Here is a 15,479-nt window from a genome sequence, read left to right as displayed (position 1 = left end):
TTATTTTTCCGTTATAACCGACTGTCAAACTGGAGAATAAAAGAAAGTTGTACGACATTCATTGTTTGTGTTTGTTCATGTTTTACAAAGAGTTTAACCTGAGCCAGACAGCAAAAATAGAAATCATATCACATCCATACAGGGATAGTAGTATACAGCTGTTATAACATAATAAAATATATGACCCACTGGTATCGGATCGGTACTCGGTATCGGCCGATACGCAAGTTCAGGTATCGAAATCGGTATCGGGAAGCAAAAAATGGTATCGGACCATCTCTACCAAAAACCCAGGACAGTGTTTTTTAAACTGTAATTACCTGACATTCAAAGCAGAATTTGGGCAGATTTGCCGACTCTGAGACTCAGAAATTCCCCCAGATGCAGAGAGAAAGAGTTTAATAGGCTGTGAAACAAAAATGTAATCGTTTTTCTCGATTTGCTAAATTCTATGATGGCTTTTGATGACTTTTGTAGGGCTTCATGTCAACAATAATGCAACAAAAAACGGTATAAAAATGTCGGAAAAAGCAACAAATTTACAAAAAGGTGACAAATGTCTGAGAAAGCCACAAAAAAGTCGGAACAAAACCAACAAAAATGAGGGAAAAAGCTACCGAAATGTTAAAAAAAAAGTGACGTGCGGTAACAAAAGCACGTCAATAATCTCTCCAGGTCAGGCCCCTTGGTGTGGCCCTCTGGGAAAATTTGTTTGACACCCCTGACGTAGACTATACCACTGGCTGTAGTGCTGAAATTTCCCAATTTGGGCTCAATAAAAGTCTATCTAATGTAATCCAGAAAAACGTAGTGTTATCCCACTGATATAGTGCCCTTTATAGACTTTTTTTTATTTTTTTATTATTATTATTATTTTTTTTATCATTGATTTATTCATTTTTATTTCATACTGGCGTAATTGCTGATTGTTTGTCTTCGTCGTTATATGTCATGTTTAAACGATGTTAAAACAATAAAAATTTGATAACAAAAAACGTAGTGTTGATTACTAAGAGAAACCAACCAATGGTCCGTCTCTCTCCAGAACTCTCTGCAGGGCTTCTTCTTCGACTTGGTGGCGAAGCAGGCGTTCGACATCATCATCATGGTGCTGATCCTGCTGAACATGATCACCATGATGGTGGAGACGGACGAGCAGTCGCCCCAGATGGAGTACATCCTGAACAACATCAACCTGGCCTTCATCATCATCTTCTCCTTCGAGTGCCTGGTCAAGATCGTGGCGCTGCGCTGCTACTTCTTCACCGTCGGCTGGAACATCTTCGACTTCGTGGTCGTCATTCTCTCCATCGTCGGTGAGTTTCAGACAACCCTGGAGTCTCTTTAATGTAGACCTTAGTGGTCCCCTAATACTGTATCTGAAGTCTCTTTTATACAGACCTTAGTGGTCCCCTAATACTGTATCTGAAGTCTCTTTTATATAGACCTTAGTTTCCCCTAATACTGTATCTGAAGTCTCTTTTATACAGACCTTAGTGGTCCCCTAATACTGTATCTGAAGTCTCTTTATATAGACCTTAGTGGTCCCCTAATACTGTATCTGAAGTCTCTTTTATTTAGGCCTTAGTGGTCCCCTAATACTGTATCTGAAGTCTCTTTTATATAGGCCTTAGTGGTCCCCTAATACTGTATCTGAAGTCTCTTTTATATAGACCTTAGTGGTCCCCTAATACTGTATCTGAAGTCTCTTTAATATAGACCTTAGTGGTCCCCTAATACTGTATCTGAAGTCTCTTTTATATAGGCCTTAGTGGTCCCCTAATACTGTATCTGAAGTCTCTTTTATATAGACCTTAGTGGTCCCCTAATACTGTATCTGAAGTCTCTTTTATATAGACCTTAGTGGTCCCCTAATACTGTATCTGAAGTCTCTTATATATAGACCTTAGTGGTCCCCTAATACTGTATCTGAAGTCTCTTTTATTTAGGCCTTAGTGGTCCCCTAATACTGTATCTGAAGTCTCTTTTATATAGACCTTAGTGGTCCCCTAATACTGTATCTGAAGTCTCTTATATATAGACCTTAGTGGTCCCCTAATACTGTATCTGAAGTCTCTTTTATTTAGGCCTTAGTGGTCCCCTAATACTGTATCTGAAGTCTCTTTTATATAGACCTTAGTGGTCCCCTAATACTGTATCTGAAGTCTCTTTTATATAGACCTTATTGGTCCCCTAATACTGTATCTGAAGTCTCTTTTATATAGACCTTAATGGTCCCCTAATACTGTATCTGAAGTCTCTTTTATATAGACCTTAGTGGTCCCCTAATACTGTATCTGAAGTCTCTTTTATATAGACCTTAATGGTCCCCTAATACTGTATTTGAAGTCTCTTTTATATAGACCTTAGTGGTCCCCTAATACTGTATCTGAAGTCTCTTTTATATAGACCTTAGTGGTCCCCTAATACTGTATCTGAAGTCTCTTTTATATTGACCTTAGTGACCCCCTAATACTGTACCTATCCCCCCCAGATTGTTGTTATCCAGCTGAACATTTTTTAAAGTTTCACAAAGTATTTCCTACAACTACCAAAGTACATATAACTGAGCTACAGTTCAAAAGCAAAACCATTCCAACTGGAGTGAAATAAGTTACTTAAATTGTGAAATGGCTTCAAAGAACCGAACTAAAAGTGACAATGACAAGTTAGTAAAAGTCTGTAAGTATAATCTGAATAATTCCTCTACCTCTGGTTGTGTGTGTGTGTGTGTGTGTGTGTGTGTGTGTGTGTGCATCAGCTTGTCTTGTGGCTGATATAATGTGTCTGCCTCACAATTATCTGCCAACAAAGTGACCATCAAGCTGGCCTTGATGTTTACCCTGCACCAAGGTCCTGTATGGTCGTATACAGTACCACACACACACACACACACACACACACACACACACACATTTAATTACACACACACGGACACATACACACACATTTCAAACATGTGACAGAACAGTCTGCAGAGGCAGCATATGCCAACCTAAGCAGGGAATTTAGCTATCAGTGTTGTGACGTGTGTGTGTGTGTGTGTGTGTGTGTGTGTGTGTGTGTGTGTTGTGTGTTTGTGCGCGCGCACTCCAGACAGCAAGGCTGCCTGGGGGAGGTGAAGGTAAAGGCAGCAATCAGAGCTGCCAGAGGGCGGTCCCTGGAGACAAATCAAACATGATTGACCTGTTACATCAGGTGTGTGTGTGTGTGTGTGTGTGTGTCAGTCAGGATAGGGGGGGTGGTGGTTGAGTTGATGTACAACGTGATGGTGATTCCCTCTCGACTCCCCCCTGCTCATCCCTTCCTTCAGCCATAACTCAGCGCAGGGAGACGAGTGAAAGATTGAGGTGTGTGTGTGTGTGTGTGTGTGTGTGTGTATGGGGGGGGGTCTGGTGTGGTGATGACAGGCCAGCTCCTCTTTGAGTTTATCATTCCCGAATAACAAGGAAAAGACGGATGAATTACGGTGTTTGACTTGCTGTTAGAGGGGAACGACAGCTCAGCCCTCCAGAAGCAATTACTCACGTTGTAATGGCAGCAGACCTGCCACATAAAGACAGAAACATCCAAACGGAGAGCTTTTACATGATGTAACTCACACGAGTGTCCTCAAATAAGAAAATCTTGGGCAACTAATAGTCTTCAGCTAATCGAATTTTTTAGCGACATGACTGCAAATGGCATCTCCTGCAGGACGGCCTCTTACAATCATATTAATTCAATAAAAGATCAAAGCATGCCGGTGGTTACTATTGTGAAAATAATAAAAACTATGTGAGGGGTGCTGAAAGTCTGATTTTACACAGAACTGCTTGTTGATTCCCAGTAAATCATTATGAATCAATAGCCTATTTTGGTTTAAATATCAACCTGTCAACAATACTGTTCATAACATTTATAAGTAGTGCTAAGTAGTGCTCACCCATGCTTTTGGTTACAGCATGGGTCACACACTGACATCTTTCTTATTGTACCCCTATATGTTCTAAAAATAGGACATGGACCCTTTCTCACGTTTGTACCCTTTCAACGTAGAAAAAGTACAAATGTGTACTTTAAGGATCAACTATGACCCTTTGGGGGTACATCACCAGCAGTTGTACCTCAGAGAATATTAATGGATCTCAACTGTACCTTTATTTCTGACAGTGTACAATACGATATTATCAATATGCTTGTGTCTCGATAGAATATTATCACGATACTTGTGTCTCGATACGATATTATCACGATGCTTTTGTCTCGGTACGATATTATCACGATGCTTTTGTCTCGATACGATATTATCACGATGCTTGTGTCTCGATACGATATTATCACGATGCTTGTGTCTCGATACGATATTATCACGATACTTGTGTCTCGGTACGATATTATCACGATGCTTTTGTCTCGATACGATATTATCACGATACTTGTGTCTCGGTACGATATTATCACGATGCTTGTGTCTCGATACGATATTATCACGATGCTTTTGTCTCGATACGATATTATCACGATGCTTGTGTCTCGATACGATATTATCACGATACTTGTGTCTCGGTACGATATTATCACGATGCTTGTGTCTTGATACGATATTATCACGATGCTTGTGTCTTGATACGATATTATCACGATGCTTGTGTCTTGATACGATATTATCACGATGCTTGTGTCTTGATACGATATTATCACGATGCTTGTGTCTCGATACGATATTATCACGATGCTTTTGTCTCGATACGATATTATCACGATACTTGTGTCTCGGTACGATATTATCACGATGCTTTTGTCTTGATACGATATTATCACGATGCTTGTGTCTTGATACGATATTATCACGATGCTTGTGTCTTGATACGATATTATCACGATGCTTTGTCTCGATACGATATTATCACGATGCTTGTGTCTCGATACGATATTATCACGATGCTTTTGTCTCGATACGATATTATCACGATGCTTTTGTCTCGATACGATATTATCACGATACTTGTGTCTCGGTACGATATTATCACGATGCTTGTGTCTTGATACGATATTATCACGATGCTTGTGTCTTGATACGATATTATCATGATGCTTGTGTCTCGATACGATATTATCCGATGCTTGTGTCTTGATACGATATTATCATGATGCTTGTGTCTCGATACGATATTATCACGATGCTTTTGTCTCGATACGATATTATCACGATACTTGTGTCTCGGTACGATATTATAGTATTGCCATTTGAAACACATTGCGATATTCCGCAAGATAAATTGCTTTATATTACCTTTTTTCAAGCTTCAAATGATGTTTAATCTAAAAAATACATTTCTCTGTTTGTTCATCTCACTTAAATTGGGTTGCTGCTAAATAGGATTGTCAATTTATTTAAAAAAGTAAAATTCTCATGTGCAATTTATATAATAAACAGGGTTCAACAATAAGGGTTGCCCGATGGCCCGGGGCAAGTAAAATGCCACGTCGAGCAAGTAAATATAAAGTGTTTGGTGTTTTAAGCCCCCATCGTCGTCTTCCAGGCAGCGTTGCCTGGAAGGCACTAGGATTAGGCAATGGTTAGGGTTTAGGATAAGGTTTTTACTTTTGTTTTTACATTTTCTTGGATGCTTTTTTTTCACTTTTTGATGCTTTTTGATGGGTGTTAAAACCAATTTGTATAGGGGCCAGTAAAAGAAAAAACTTAACTTTAAACCCTGATAAAAGATCGATACTTTGCGTCCGTGTATTGACAAAAATACAAGACTCTAACTCCCAATAAACACACGAATTGGAGGATTGTTGAAGGTCTATAACAGGGGTGTCAAACACAATGTCACTAAGGGCCACACTGGAAATGACGATCACAATAAGGGGCCAGACATGTTGAGTTTATTGACATGCTTCTATTTAGCAAAAAAAAAAGTCAATTAACTTTGTATTACTGCATGTCTCATATAGCTTTCTCCCATACAGTTTGGTCCACATAAAACCCTAAAAAAGTCATCAAAAAAGTTTCTTAGCCATCGTAGAATTATCAAAGTCATGAAAAACAAACCTTACATTTTAAAAAGCCGCTGCCACCCAGCAGACTCACCACAGCCTGTTTCACAGCCTGAATATTATATTCAAATATTCAAAAAGTCTCTGCTTCTGTGGGGAATCCTGAGTGTCAAAGTCAGGAAATTTGTCAAATTCTGTATGGCAGTGTCGCATAAATAAAGCATGAAAAACTGTTTCCTGATTTTTTGATGTGGTGCACAACTAGTCGGGCCAATAGTAGCTGTGAACCTAAATTGAAATGTGGACCAAAATTTGCACGGGGCTTTATTTGGCCCCCCGGGCCTTGAGTTTGACACATCTGGTCAATAAGTCAGTCCTTTCAGAAAAATGCAGGGTTTTTTTGTGATTGTTGTGGGCAAAAATCCTTGATTATGTGGCTTTTTTTTTTTTAAATACGATGGAATATGCGGGATATTTATGCAATTTTATGCGATGAAATTGCAGGAACTTGCAAATAGAAAAAAAAGTGATTCAACAAGGGAAAATGGCTGCTCTTGAGTGAAGTAAACGCAACATTTTTCAACTTTCTGCTAAGATACATTACAGGCCAAAAGTTTGGACACACCTCATTCAATGCGTTTCCTTTTTATTTTCATGACTATTTACATTGTAGATTCTCACTGAAGGCATCAAAACTATGAATGAACACATATGGAATTATGTACTTAACAAAAAAGTGTGAAATAACTGAAAACATGTCTTATATTTTAGATTCTTCAAAGTAGCCACCCTTTGCTTTTTTTGATAACTCTGCAAACCCTTGGTGTTCTCTCAATGAGCTTCATGAGGTAGTCACCTGAAATGGTTTTACCTTCACAGGTGTGCTTTGTCAGGGTTAATTAGTGGAATTATTTCCTTATTAAAAAAAAAAGCAAAGGGTGGCTACTTTGAAGAATCTAAAATATAAGACATGTTTTCAGTTATTTCACACTTTTTTGTTAAGTACATAATTCCATATGTGTTCATTCATAGTTTTGATGCCTTCAGTGAGAATCTACAATGTAAATAGTCATGAAAATAAAAAGGAAACGCATTGAATGAGAAGGTGTGTCCAAACTTTTGGCCTGTACTGTATATTGTGTGACTTTTTTGCAACGAAAATGCAGGGCTTATGAAATCATGCAAGCCCCGCATATTTTGCATAGAAATCGGCAATTTATGCGGCGAAAGTGCCGCGTATTTGAAAAAATGCGGCCCCTGCATAAATATGCAGACTTTGGCTGATTATGTCTTCTGTCTTTCCAGGTATCGTGCTTGCTGACATTATTGAGAAGTACTTTGTGTCGCCGACGCTGTTCCGTGTGATTCGACTGGCCCGTATCGGACGCGTTCTGCGTCTCATCAGAGGCGCCAAGGGCATCCGGACATTACTGTTCGCCCTCATGATGTCCCTCCCGGCTCTCTTCAACATCGGGCTGCTCCTCTTCCTCGTCATGTTCATCTACGCCATCTTCGGCATGGCCAACTTCGCCTACGTCAAGCGGCAGTCGGGCATCGACGACATGTTCAACTTCGAGACATTCGGGAACAGCATGATCTGCTTGTTCCAGATCACCACGTCGGCCGGCTGGGACAGCCTGCTCAGCCCGATCCTGAACAACTCCCCCGAGGAGTGCAACGCCAACATCCCCCACACCGGCACAACCGTGCGCGGTAACTGCGGGAACCCGTCGGTGGGCATCACCTTCTTCGTCACCTACATCATCATCTCCTTCCTCATCGTGGTGAACATGTACATCGCGATCATCCTGGAGAACTTCAGCGTGGCCACGGAGGAGAGCACCGAGCCTCTGAGCGAGGACGACTTCGAGATGTTCTACGAGGTGTGGGAGAAGTTCGACCCCGAGGCCACGCAGTTCATCGAGTACGCCAAGCTGTCGGATTTCGCCGATTCGCTGTCGGAGCCGCTGCGCATCAGCAAGCCCAATAAGATCAAGCTGATCTCCATGGACCTGCCCATGGTCAGCGGGGACAAGATCCACTGCCTGGACATCCTGTTCGCCTTCACCAAGCGCGTGCTGGGCGAGTCGGGCGAGATGGACGCGCTCAAGCAGCAGATGGAGGAGAAGTTCATGATGGCCAACCCGTCCAAGATCTCCTACGAGCCGATCACGACGACTCTGAGGCGGAAACAGGAGGACGTCTCCGCCGCGGTGATCCAGCGATGCTACCGCAGACACCTGGTGAGGCGGCAGCTGAAGGCCGCCTCCTACTTGTACCGCCAGATCACCACGCCGCGGCACGCCGGACAGGAAGACGACAGAGACGGAGGCGAGGACATGTTCGGGGAGGACGCGCCGGAGAAGGAGGGGCTCATCGCGGCCATGATGAGGGAAAACTACGGCTCCAGTTTGTTGGTGATCGAGCGATCGGAGACGATTTCGTCCACCTCGTCGCCGCCTTCGTACGACAGCGTGACGCGAGCCACGTCGGAGATCTTTCACCCGCTCGCCAACGCCGGCGCCGCCAAGACGGAAACGATAGCTGGAGACACGGCAGGCAGCGAAGCCAGCGCCAGCGAACAATCCCCGGTGTTGGTCGGCAGCCCTGACGCACGGCAGGAAAGCGCACCGTAGCGCTAGGGTTGGGCATCGAAATTACGATTCCATCGAGTTTCTTTATTGAAATCGGTTCAAAAATTACGATTCCATCAAGTTTCTTTATTGAAATCGGTTCAAAAATTACGATTCCATCGAGTTTCTTTATTGAAATCGGTTCAAAAATTACGATTCCATCGAGTTTCTTTATTGAAATCGGTTCAAAAATTACGATTCCATCGAGTTTCTTTATTGAAATCGGTTAAAAAATTACGATTCCATCGAGTTTCTTTATTGAAATCGGTTAAAAAATTACGATTCCATCAAGTTTCTTTATTGAAATCGGTTCAAAAATTACGATTCCATCGAGTTTCTTTATTGAAATCGGTTCAAAAATTACGATTCCATCGAGTTTCTTTATTGAAATCGGTTCAAAAATTACGATTCCATCGAGTTTCTTTATTGAAATCGGTTCAAAAATTACGATTCCATCGAGTTTCTTTATTGACATTGGTTCAAAAATTACGATTCCATCGAGTTTCTTTATTGGAATCGGTTAAAAAATTACGATTCCATCGAGTTTCTTTATTGAAATCGGTTCAAAAATTACGATTCCATCGAGTTTCTTTATTGGAATCGGTTCAAAAATTCCATCGATTCCAAAAATCGATTCCATCGAGTTTCTTTATTGAAATCGGTTCAAAAATTACGATTCCATCGAGTTTCTTTATTGGAATCGGTTCAAAAATTACGATTCCATCGAGTTTCTTTATTGAAATCGGTTCAAAAATTACGATTCCATTCCATTCAAGTTTCTTTATTGAAATCGGTTCAAAAATTACGATTCCATCAAGTTTCTTTATTGAAATCGGTTCAAAAATTACGCTTCCATCGAGTTTCTTTATTGAAATCGGTTAAAAATTACGCTTCCATCGAGTTTCTTTATTAATCAAAAAAATACGAGTTTTTCTTTATTGAAATCGGTTCAAAAATTACGATTCCATCAAGTTTCTTTATTGAAATCGGTTCAAAAATTACGATTCCATCGAGTTTCTTTATTGAAATCGGTTCAAAAATTACGCTTCCATCGAGTTTCTTTATTGGAATCGTTTGGAGGATTTGGTTTCAAATCTGATCGTGGGGGTTTTCCAAATTTAACATGCACAAGTTTTGTGGGGGGTTTCCGTAGCGGGGCCAGGAGCTTGTTGTGTTGTAGCTAATCTAATTAGCTCCTTGCGGGAGTCATCCCAAAAAGGATCAATCAAAGACTAAGTCTAGCTAATGATGGTCAAATGAAGCAAAACCACTGTCTTTATTTTCTGAGCTCACTAGATGGCGCTCTCTGTTCAAAGAAACAGGTTAAAGGAATGGCAATTCAGTGTGTTTTCAACCCTTTTGTTGAACAGAGAGCACCATATAGTGAGCTCTGAACGTAAAGACAGTGGTTCGTGAAGCTTCATTTGACCATCGCTAGTTGCAGCCTTGGAGCACAGTAAGCGGTGCGCTCTAGCGTGGCTTTATTTTGATTTTGATATCAATGAAAAAGCCTCCGTCAAACCGCAACCCAACTTTTATTTGTGAAATAAGCGTGTTACCCGTTTCCACCAACTCAAAGAATCGGAATTCCAGAATCGATGAGAAGAAGAATCGAAAGGAAGAATCAGGATTGGAATCAAAAATGTTAAATATCCAAACGATGCCCAACCCTACACAGCGGGAACCAAAAAAAAATCAAAACGTAAAAAAAATGAACAAATTGCGGATGAACTCGTTTTGGGAGATGCCTGTTTACTGAATGTACCATAGCCGCGGAGCGCAGAGGCGCTATGAGCAAAGGAGCAAAACAAAGTGGAATATTTACTACCTTTTTAATGTTAACGTCATGTTCCCTGCAGGTGAGATTCCTGGACTTTCTCCTGGAGTTTCTTAAAAAAAGGAAAGCAGAAAAGACTGGAAAGACTGAGAGAGAGAGAGAGAGAGGGGGGGGGAAACCCTCCCGTTTGCCTTTTGTCTTTGTCGGAAAGTAAAAGACATGAATCGTAGAGTCCCTTTGTTTTTTTCGACCCCTTTGGGTCTCTCTCTCGTCGAGGGTTCAGGACACTGACTGACCTTTGACCTCAGCTACAAAACCACTATATCAGATGTATCCATCATTTATTGGCCTGGGAGTTGGGGGGAGAGGTGGGGAGTGGGGGTTTGTGCCTTCCCACAGTTGATCGGTATTCTCAAAGTACACCTGGCTGGCTGTGAGAGTGGGGTTGTTTCTCGAAATGTCGAGAAACAACCTGAGAGAGGAGGAGGAGAATGGAAAATAATGACGTGATTTAAAAAAAAATAATAATAATGTTTTCGTAGTTAAAAGTATAACTTTGTTGATGTTACCAGTCTTTTAATAGCGGTACGATTATTACTATTTTTTATATTTTTTAGAGTAAGTTGAAGAAGATATATAAAAAAAAAAAAAAAAAAAAAAAAAAACATAAGCAAGCCTCTCTCTTTCGGCTACGGAGTGGCGCTCGCTTTGAGAAAGTGAACTTCTACGTTGTGATAGATGATGAGAGGAGAGGGGTGCAGTCAGGAAAATAAAAAAAAAAAAGCCTGAAAAGCAACTTCATCTGTTTTATTTTGGCAGTTTTGCACTTTTACGTTTACATGTGCTGTCACTTTATCACACCACGGGCAAATACAAGTTGAAAAAGAGGCCAGTTTTTATTTTTTTATTAATTTTCCTCTGAAAACCTTTGCGATAACAACCAAAAAACAACTAATAACTCATACAAAGTGCATAGTGAGAGTTTTTTTCTACACGCTCCCGGACGCTCTTCCAACATGTGTTTTGCCCTGGTGGCGAAACATCCTCGTGTCCGACAGTTTTTACCCCCCGCGTGGTGATTTGTCTAGAAGTCCAGATTTAAAGTCCATTTCTTTTCGCTTCCCTTTGCCTTTACGAACAAACCCGGAACAGAAGATTCCAGCTGCACTACCGCATTGCATGGGGAGAAAAATTAGGAGAATACTAGCATGTTATCAAGACTGATAGATCATCGATCAATACGACGCATTCTCGTGAACGGGTCCGTATTTCGTACGAAAACTTATGCACAACAATTCGTACGTTATCCCACAATTTATGGAGGCCCGATCACGTAACGACCGGTCCCGTGACAGTTAAAGTGCTCATATTACGCTCATCTTCAGGTTCATAATTGTATTTTGAGGTTGTACCAGAATGACTTTACATGGTTTAATTTTCAAAAAAACACCATATTTTTGTTGTATTGCCCATTGCTGCAGCTCCTCTTTTCACCCTGTGTGTTGAGCTCTCTCTTTCAGAGTGAGACATCTCACTTCTGTTGAGTCGCACATGCTCAGTACCTAGGTATGGACTACTAGCCAGTCAGGAGCAGAGTATGAGGGCCCTGACAGTACCTAGGTAAGGACTACTAGCCAGTCAGAAGCAGAGTATGAGGGCGTGCCCTGACAGTACCTAGGTAAGGACTACTAGCCAGTCAGGAGCAGAGTATGAGGGCGTGCCCTGACAGTACCTAGGTAAGGACTACTAGCCAGTCAGAAGGAGAGTATGAGGGCGTGTCCTGACAGTACCTAGGTAAGGACTACTAGCCAGTCAGGAGCAGAGTATGAGGGCCCTGACAGTACCTAGGTAAGGACTACTAGCCAGTCAGAAGGAGAGTATGAGGGCGTGCCCTGACAGTACCTAGGTAAGGACTACTAGCCAGTCAGAAGCAGAGTATGAGGGTGTGCCCTGACAGTACCTAGGTAAGGACTACTAGCCAGTCAGGAGCAGAGTATGAGGGCGTGCCCTGACAGTACCTAGGTAAGGACTACTAGCCAGTCAGAAGCAGAGTATGAGGGCCCTGACAGTACCTAGGTAAGGACTACTAGCCAGTCAGAAGCAGAGTATGAGGGTGGACTACAGTAGAGCTGTTTGGAGCAGTTGGTGAACAGTGTTTTCTGTTGGAGATGGTAAGTCCCTTTGGGCTGGACTTTGTCCTTTTTTCACATTTGTAAACCTATAACAAAAAAATATATATAACACAATAACGGAAAGGTAAAAACGCCCAAAAGCATAACATGAGCACTTTAAAGTTTAGCAGTTGTTACAGTTAAATTAAGCCGACAAAAAGTCACCGTGAGGTTCACGGACATTTGAGCGGACGTTGCAGTTCAGTTCAGCCGACGACAGTTAAGTTTAGACACCAAAACGACTAGTTAAGATTAGACTACAGATTGTTATTTGGGTTAAAACACTGTTCCCCTTAAGTAGTACTCCCGGGAAATGAACACCTGTTTCCTGGCTTGAAAGCTCTGTGTTTTTGTCTCTAATACAGCAGCAGTCAATGTGTTAAATACAGCAATAAATACGTGGAATACATACAAATTAAAGTGCTTTACTTTTCGTAACGATATGTAAAAATGGTTCATGAGAACAGCCTGATCGATGGCGTTTTTGGTTTGGCAGGAAAAACGCCGATACGTTGTAAAAACTTGAGTTGAATCGAACGAAACGTGAATTTATTCTTATTCTCTTCAACTAAAACTCAAACAATTTAATTAAGCTTTTGCTAAAACACACATCTATTATGAAACATTGTTCATATCATAACACCTCAGGTTAGTTTAACCTTTTAACAGAGCAAAAATAAATCTAGTTAAGTGCAGTTAAAGGACCAGGCTGCTGGTTTGAGACAAGCTTAGCGAAGATGCAAATAAATAAACTCGTAAAACTCGCATTTTAAAACAAACTGAACAAAGAAACCAATTCATGCAGGAATCACTCACAGTTAACTCGTTAGGCTTATTTTAACGCGTGAGTAAAGTTGTTTCTCTTTTAGGGGATTTAATGTCGCTGCACGATAAATTCAACAACTTTACTGATAAATCACCGGCTGTCATTATGTACCTCGTCTGGTCTCGTTTTGGTACTCAAACTATAAACTAGCTGGTACTCAAAATATATACTAGCTGTTACTCAAACTATAAACTAGCTGGGAGTCATTTAAAAAAGGGCTGCAGCTGAGCAGGTTTTCCCAGAACACTCGCGTGCTGATGCTAAAAGTTTTTCTGCTAAATTATAAGAAGAGTTTCATTTCAAATGTAGGGAGATTGGGTCCTGATTCCTATTTGGATGTAATGTAATTTTCCAGTTACGTTTTCTAATAACGAAATCAAATAAATGGTTAGAATGATTTAAGAAATTGACTTTACCCAAAGTACAGTTCAATTCAATTTCATATATAGTTATCAAATCATAATAAGAGTTATCTTAAGACATTTTACAGATAGAGTAGGTCTACACCAGTGGCTCTCAAACTTTTTTCAATAATGTACCCCATTTGAATTGTATTTTTAAGCCAAGTACCAAGTGACCAGCGATAGATTTACCAAACAACAGCAACATGTCACTGAAAAATCATTTTAATGCTGATGAAAAAAAGCAACACAAACTTAAAAAAAAAAAACGTAAAAGCTTGGAAAATGTCAGTAGAAAGAAGGAAATAAGGCAAGAATTGGTGGAAAATAGTATAAAAAACTTTAAAAAACAGTGACAAAAACCTTGAAAAAGGCGGAATAGTTTTTTGAAAAAAGCGACAAAAACTTTGACAAACTTGGAGAAAAAAGAAGACAGTAGAAAACCAGGAACGAAGGAAAGAAGGAAGGAAGGAAAGGAAAGGAAGGCAAGAACAGGTTGAAAATAGTGACAATAAGCGACAAAAACTTCAAAAAACAGCGACAACAACTCACGTAACCCCTACAGTCCTCCAGAGTACCCCTTGGGGTACCCCCGTTTGAGAACCACTGGTCTAGACCACACTCTATAATTAACAAAGACCTGACAATTCAAGTAATAGAGCGAGCATTTAGTTCCCACAAGGATTAAAATAACGTTAGCCGTTGACACGAGTAACTTCAAAAGTATTCCACAACAAATTTAAGATTTTGCAGATATTTTTTGAAAGGAAGCTCTTCAAAAAAAAAAAAAAAACCCCAAACAACCGTTGTTATTTATTCATAAATTTATTTATTTATTGACTTTGTTTTCTGGTTAATTGCTTTATTTTATCTGAGATAGTTTTAGCGTTGTCCAAGAAGGAGAAGCGAGACGGCTCTTTTAATCCATTTTGCACAAAAAACAGCTCGCGTCTAGCAATAAACGGTTTGCCGATACCTTGGGTTCCTAAAGGACAACACTTGACTTTCCCAGAAGCGAGTTCTCACTGTATGAATCTGTGGAGTAACGTTTGAAACAACGCACTTTTTGGGGTTTTTTTCCCCCCAACTCAGTCTCACGCCAGTTCGTGAAATGGTCACGTTATTTAATCGATCGATTCGTGGACACACAAACACGTTAATGTTGTTTTTTTTCGTGGTGGTGAGCACGGATTTTTTCCAACAAATGTATTTCAATGGGAAGCATCTTTCGTGATCACAGCACAACTACAGTAGTGAGTAGTATGAAATGTAGGGAGGTTGGTTGGTGGGGGGGGTAGATGGGTCAAACAATACAGGACTTTTGGGGATTCAGTGTATTTTTCCCCTGAGATCAATAAGACTTGATAAGATTGATTTTCATAAATACAATTTCTTCACTCACAAAGAAAAACACAGCTAGCATACATAATGGACTTCATTTGGGGAAACTCATTTTGATCAGTTAGGGGTTCAGTGCCTTGCTCAAGGGCACCTTGGCAGTGCACAGGAGGTGAAGTGGCACCTCTCCTCTCTACCAGTCCACACTTCGCACCTGCTACCCTCCTGTTATCAAGCCCAGGCCCTACGGACTAAGCTGCTGCCACCCATTTTGAAAAACGTTGCCTGTGAGCCAATGTCCCGCATGTGACTCTTCCTTTCCCTGTTCTTCTTTTCCTGGGGTCCCCC

The 15,479-nt window shown here is 40.8% G+C and overlaps 1 protein-coding gene across 1 annotated transcript in view; it reads left to right on the top strand.

Moving 5' to 3' along the window:
- LOC114549626 (sodium channel protein type 4 subunit alpha B) overlaps positions 1 to 8,658 on the top strand; it is a 345,707-nt gene extending 337,049 nt beyond the window's left edge. Inside the window, exons 30-31 of the mRNA XM_028570008.1 lie at positions 1,046 to 1,316; positions 7,291 to 8,658. Of these exons, the coding sequence (XP_028425809.1) occupies positions 1,046 to 1,316; positions 7,291 to 8,621 (1,602 nt within the window). The 3' untranslated portion in view covers positions 8,622 to 8,658. The remainder of the gene's footprint in view (positions 1 to 1,045; positions 1,317 to 7,290) is intronic.
- Positions 8,659 to 15,479: the final 6,821 nt, after the last annotated feature.

Source organism: Perca flavescens, chromosome 22 (assembly GCF_004354835.1).
Source record: "Perca flavescens isolate YP-PL-M2 chromosome 22, PFLA_1.0, whole genome shotgun sequence".
In the NCBI taxonomy this organism is placed as follows: Eukaryota; Metazoa; Chordata; class Actinopteri; order Perciformes; family Percidae; genus Perca; species Perca flavescens.
The sequence above is the reverse complement of the archived record's forward strand: the minus strand, read 5'-3'. Positions and strand labels throughout refer to the sequence as shown.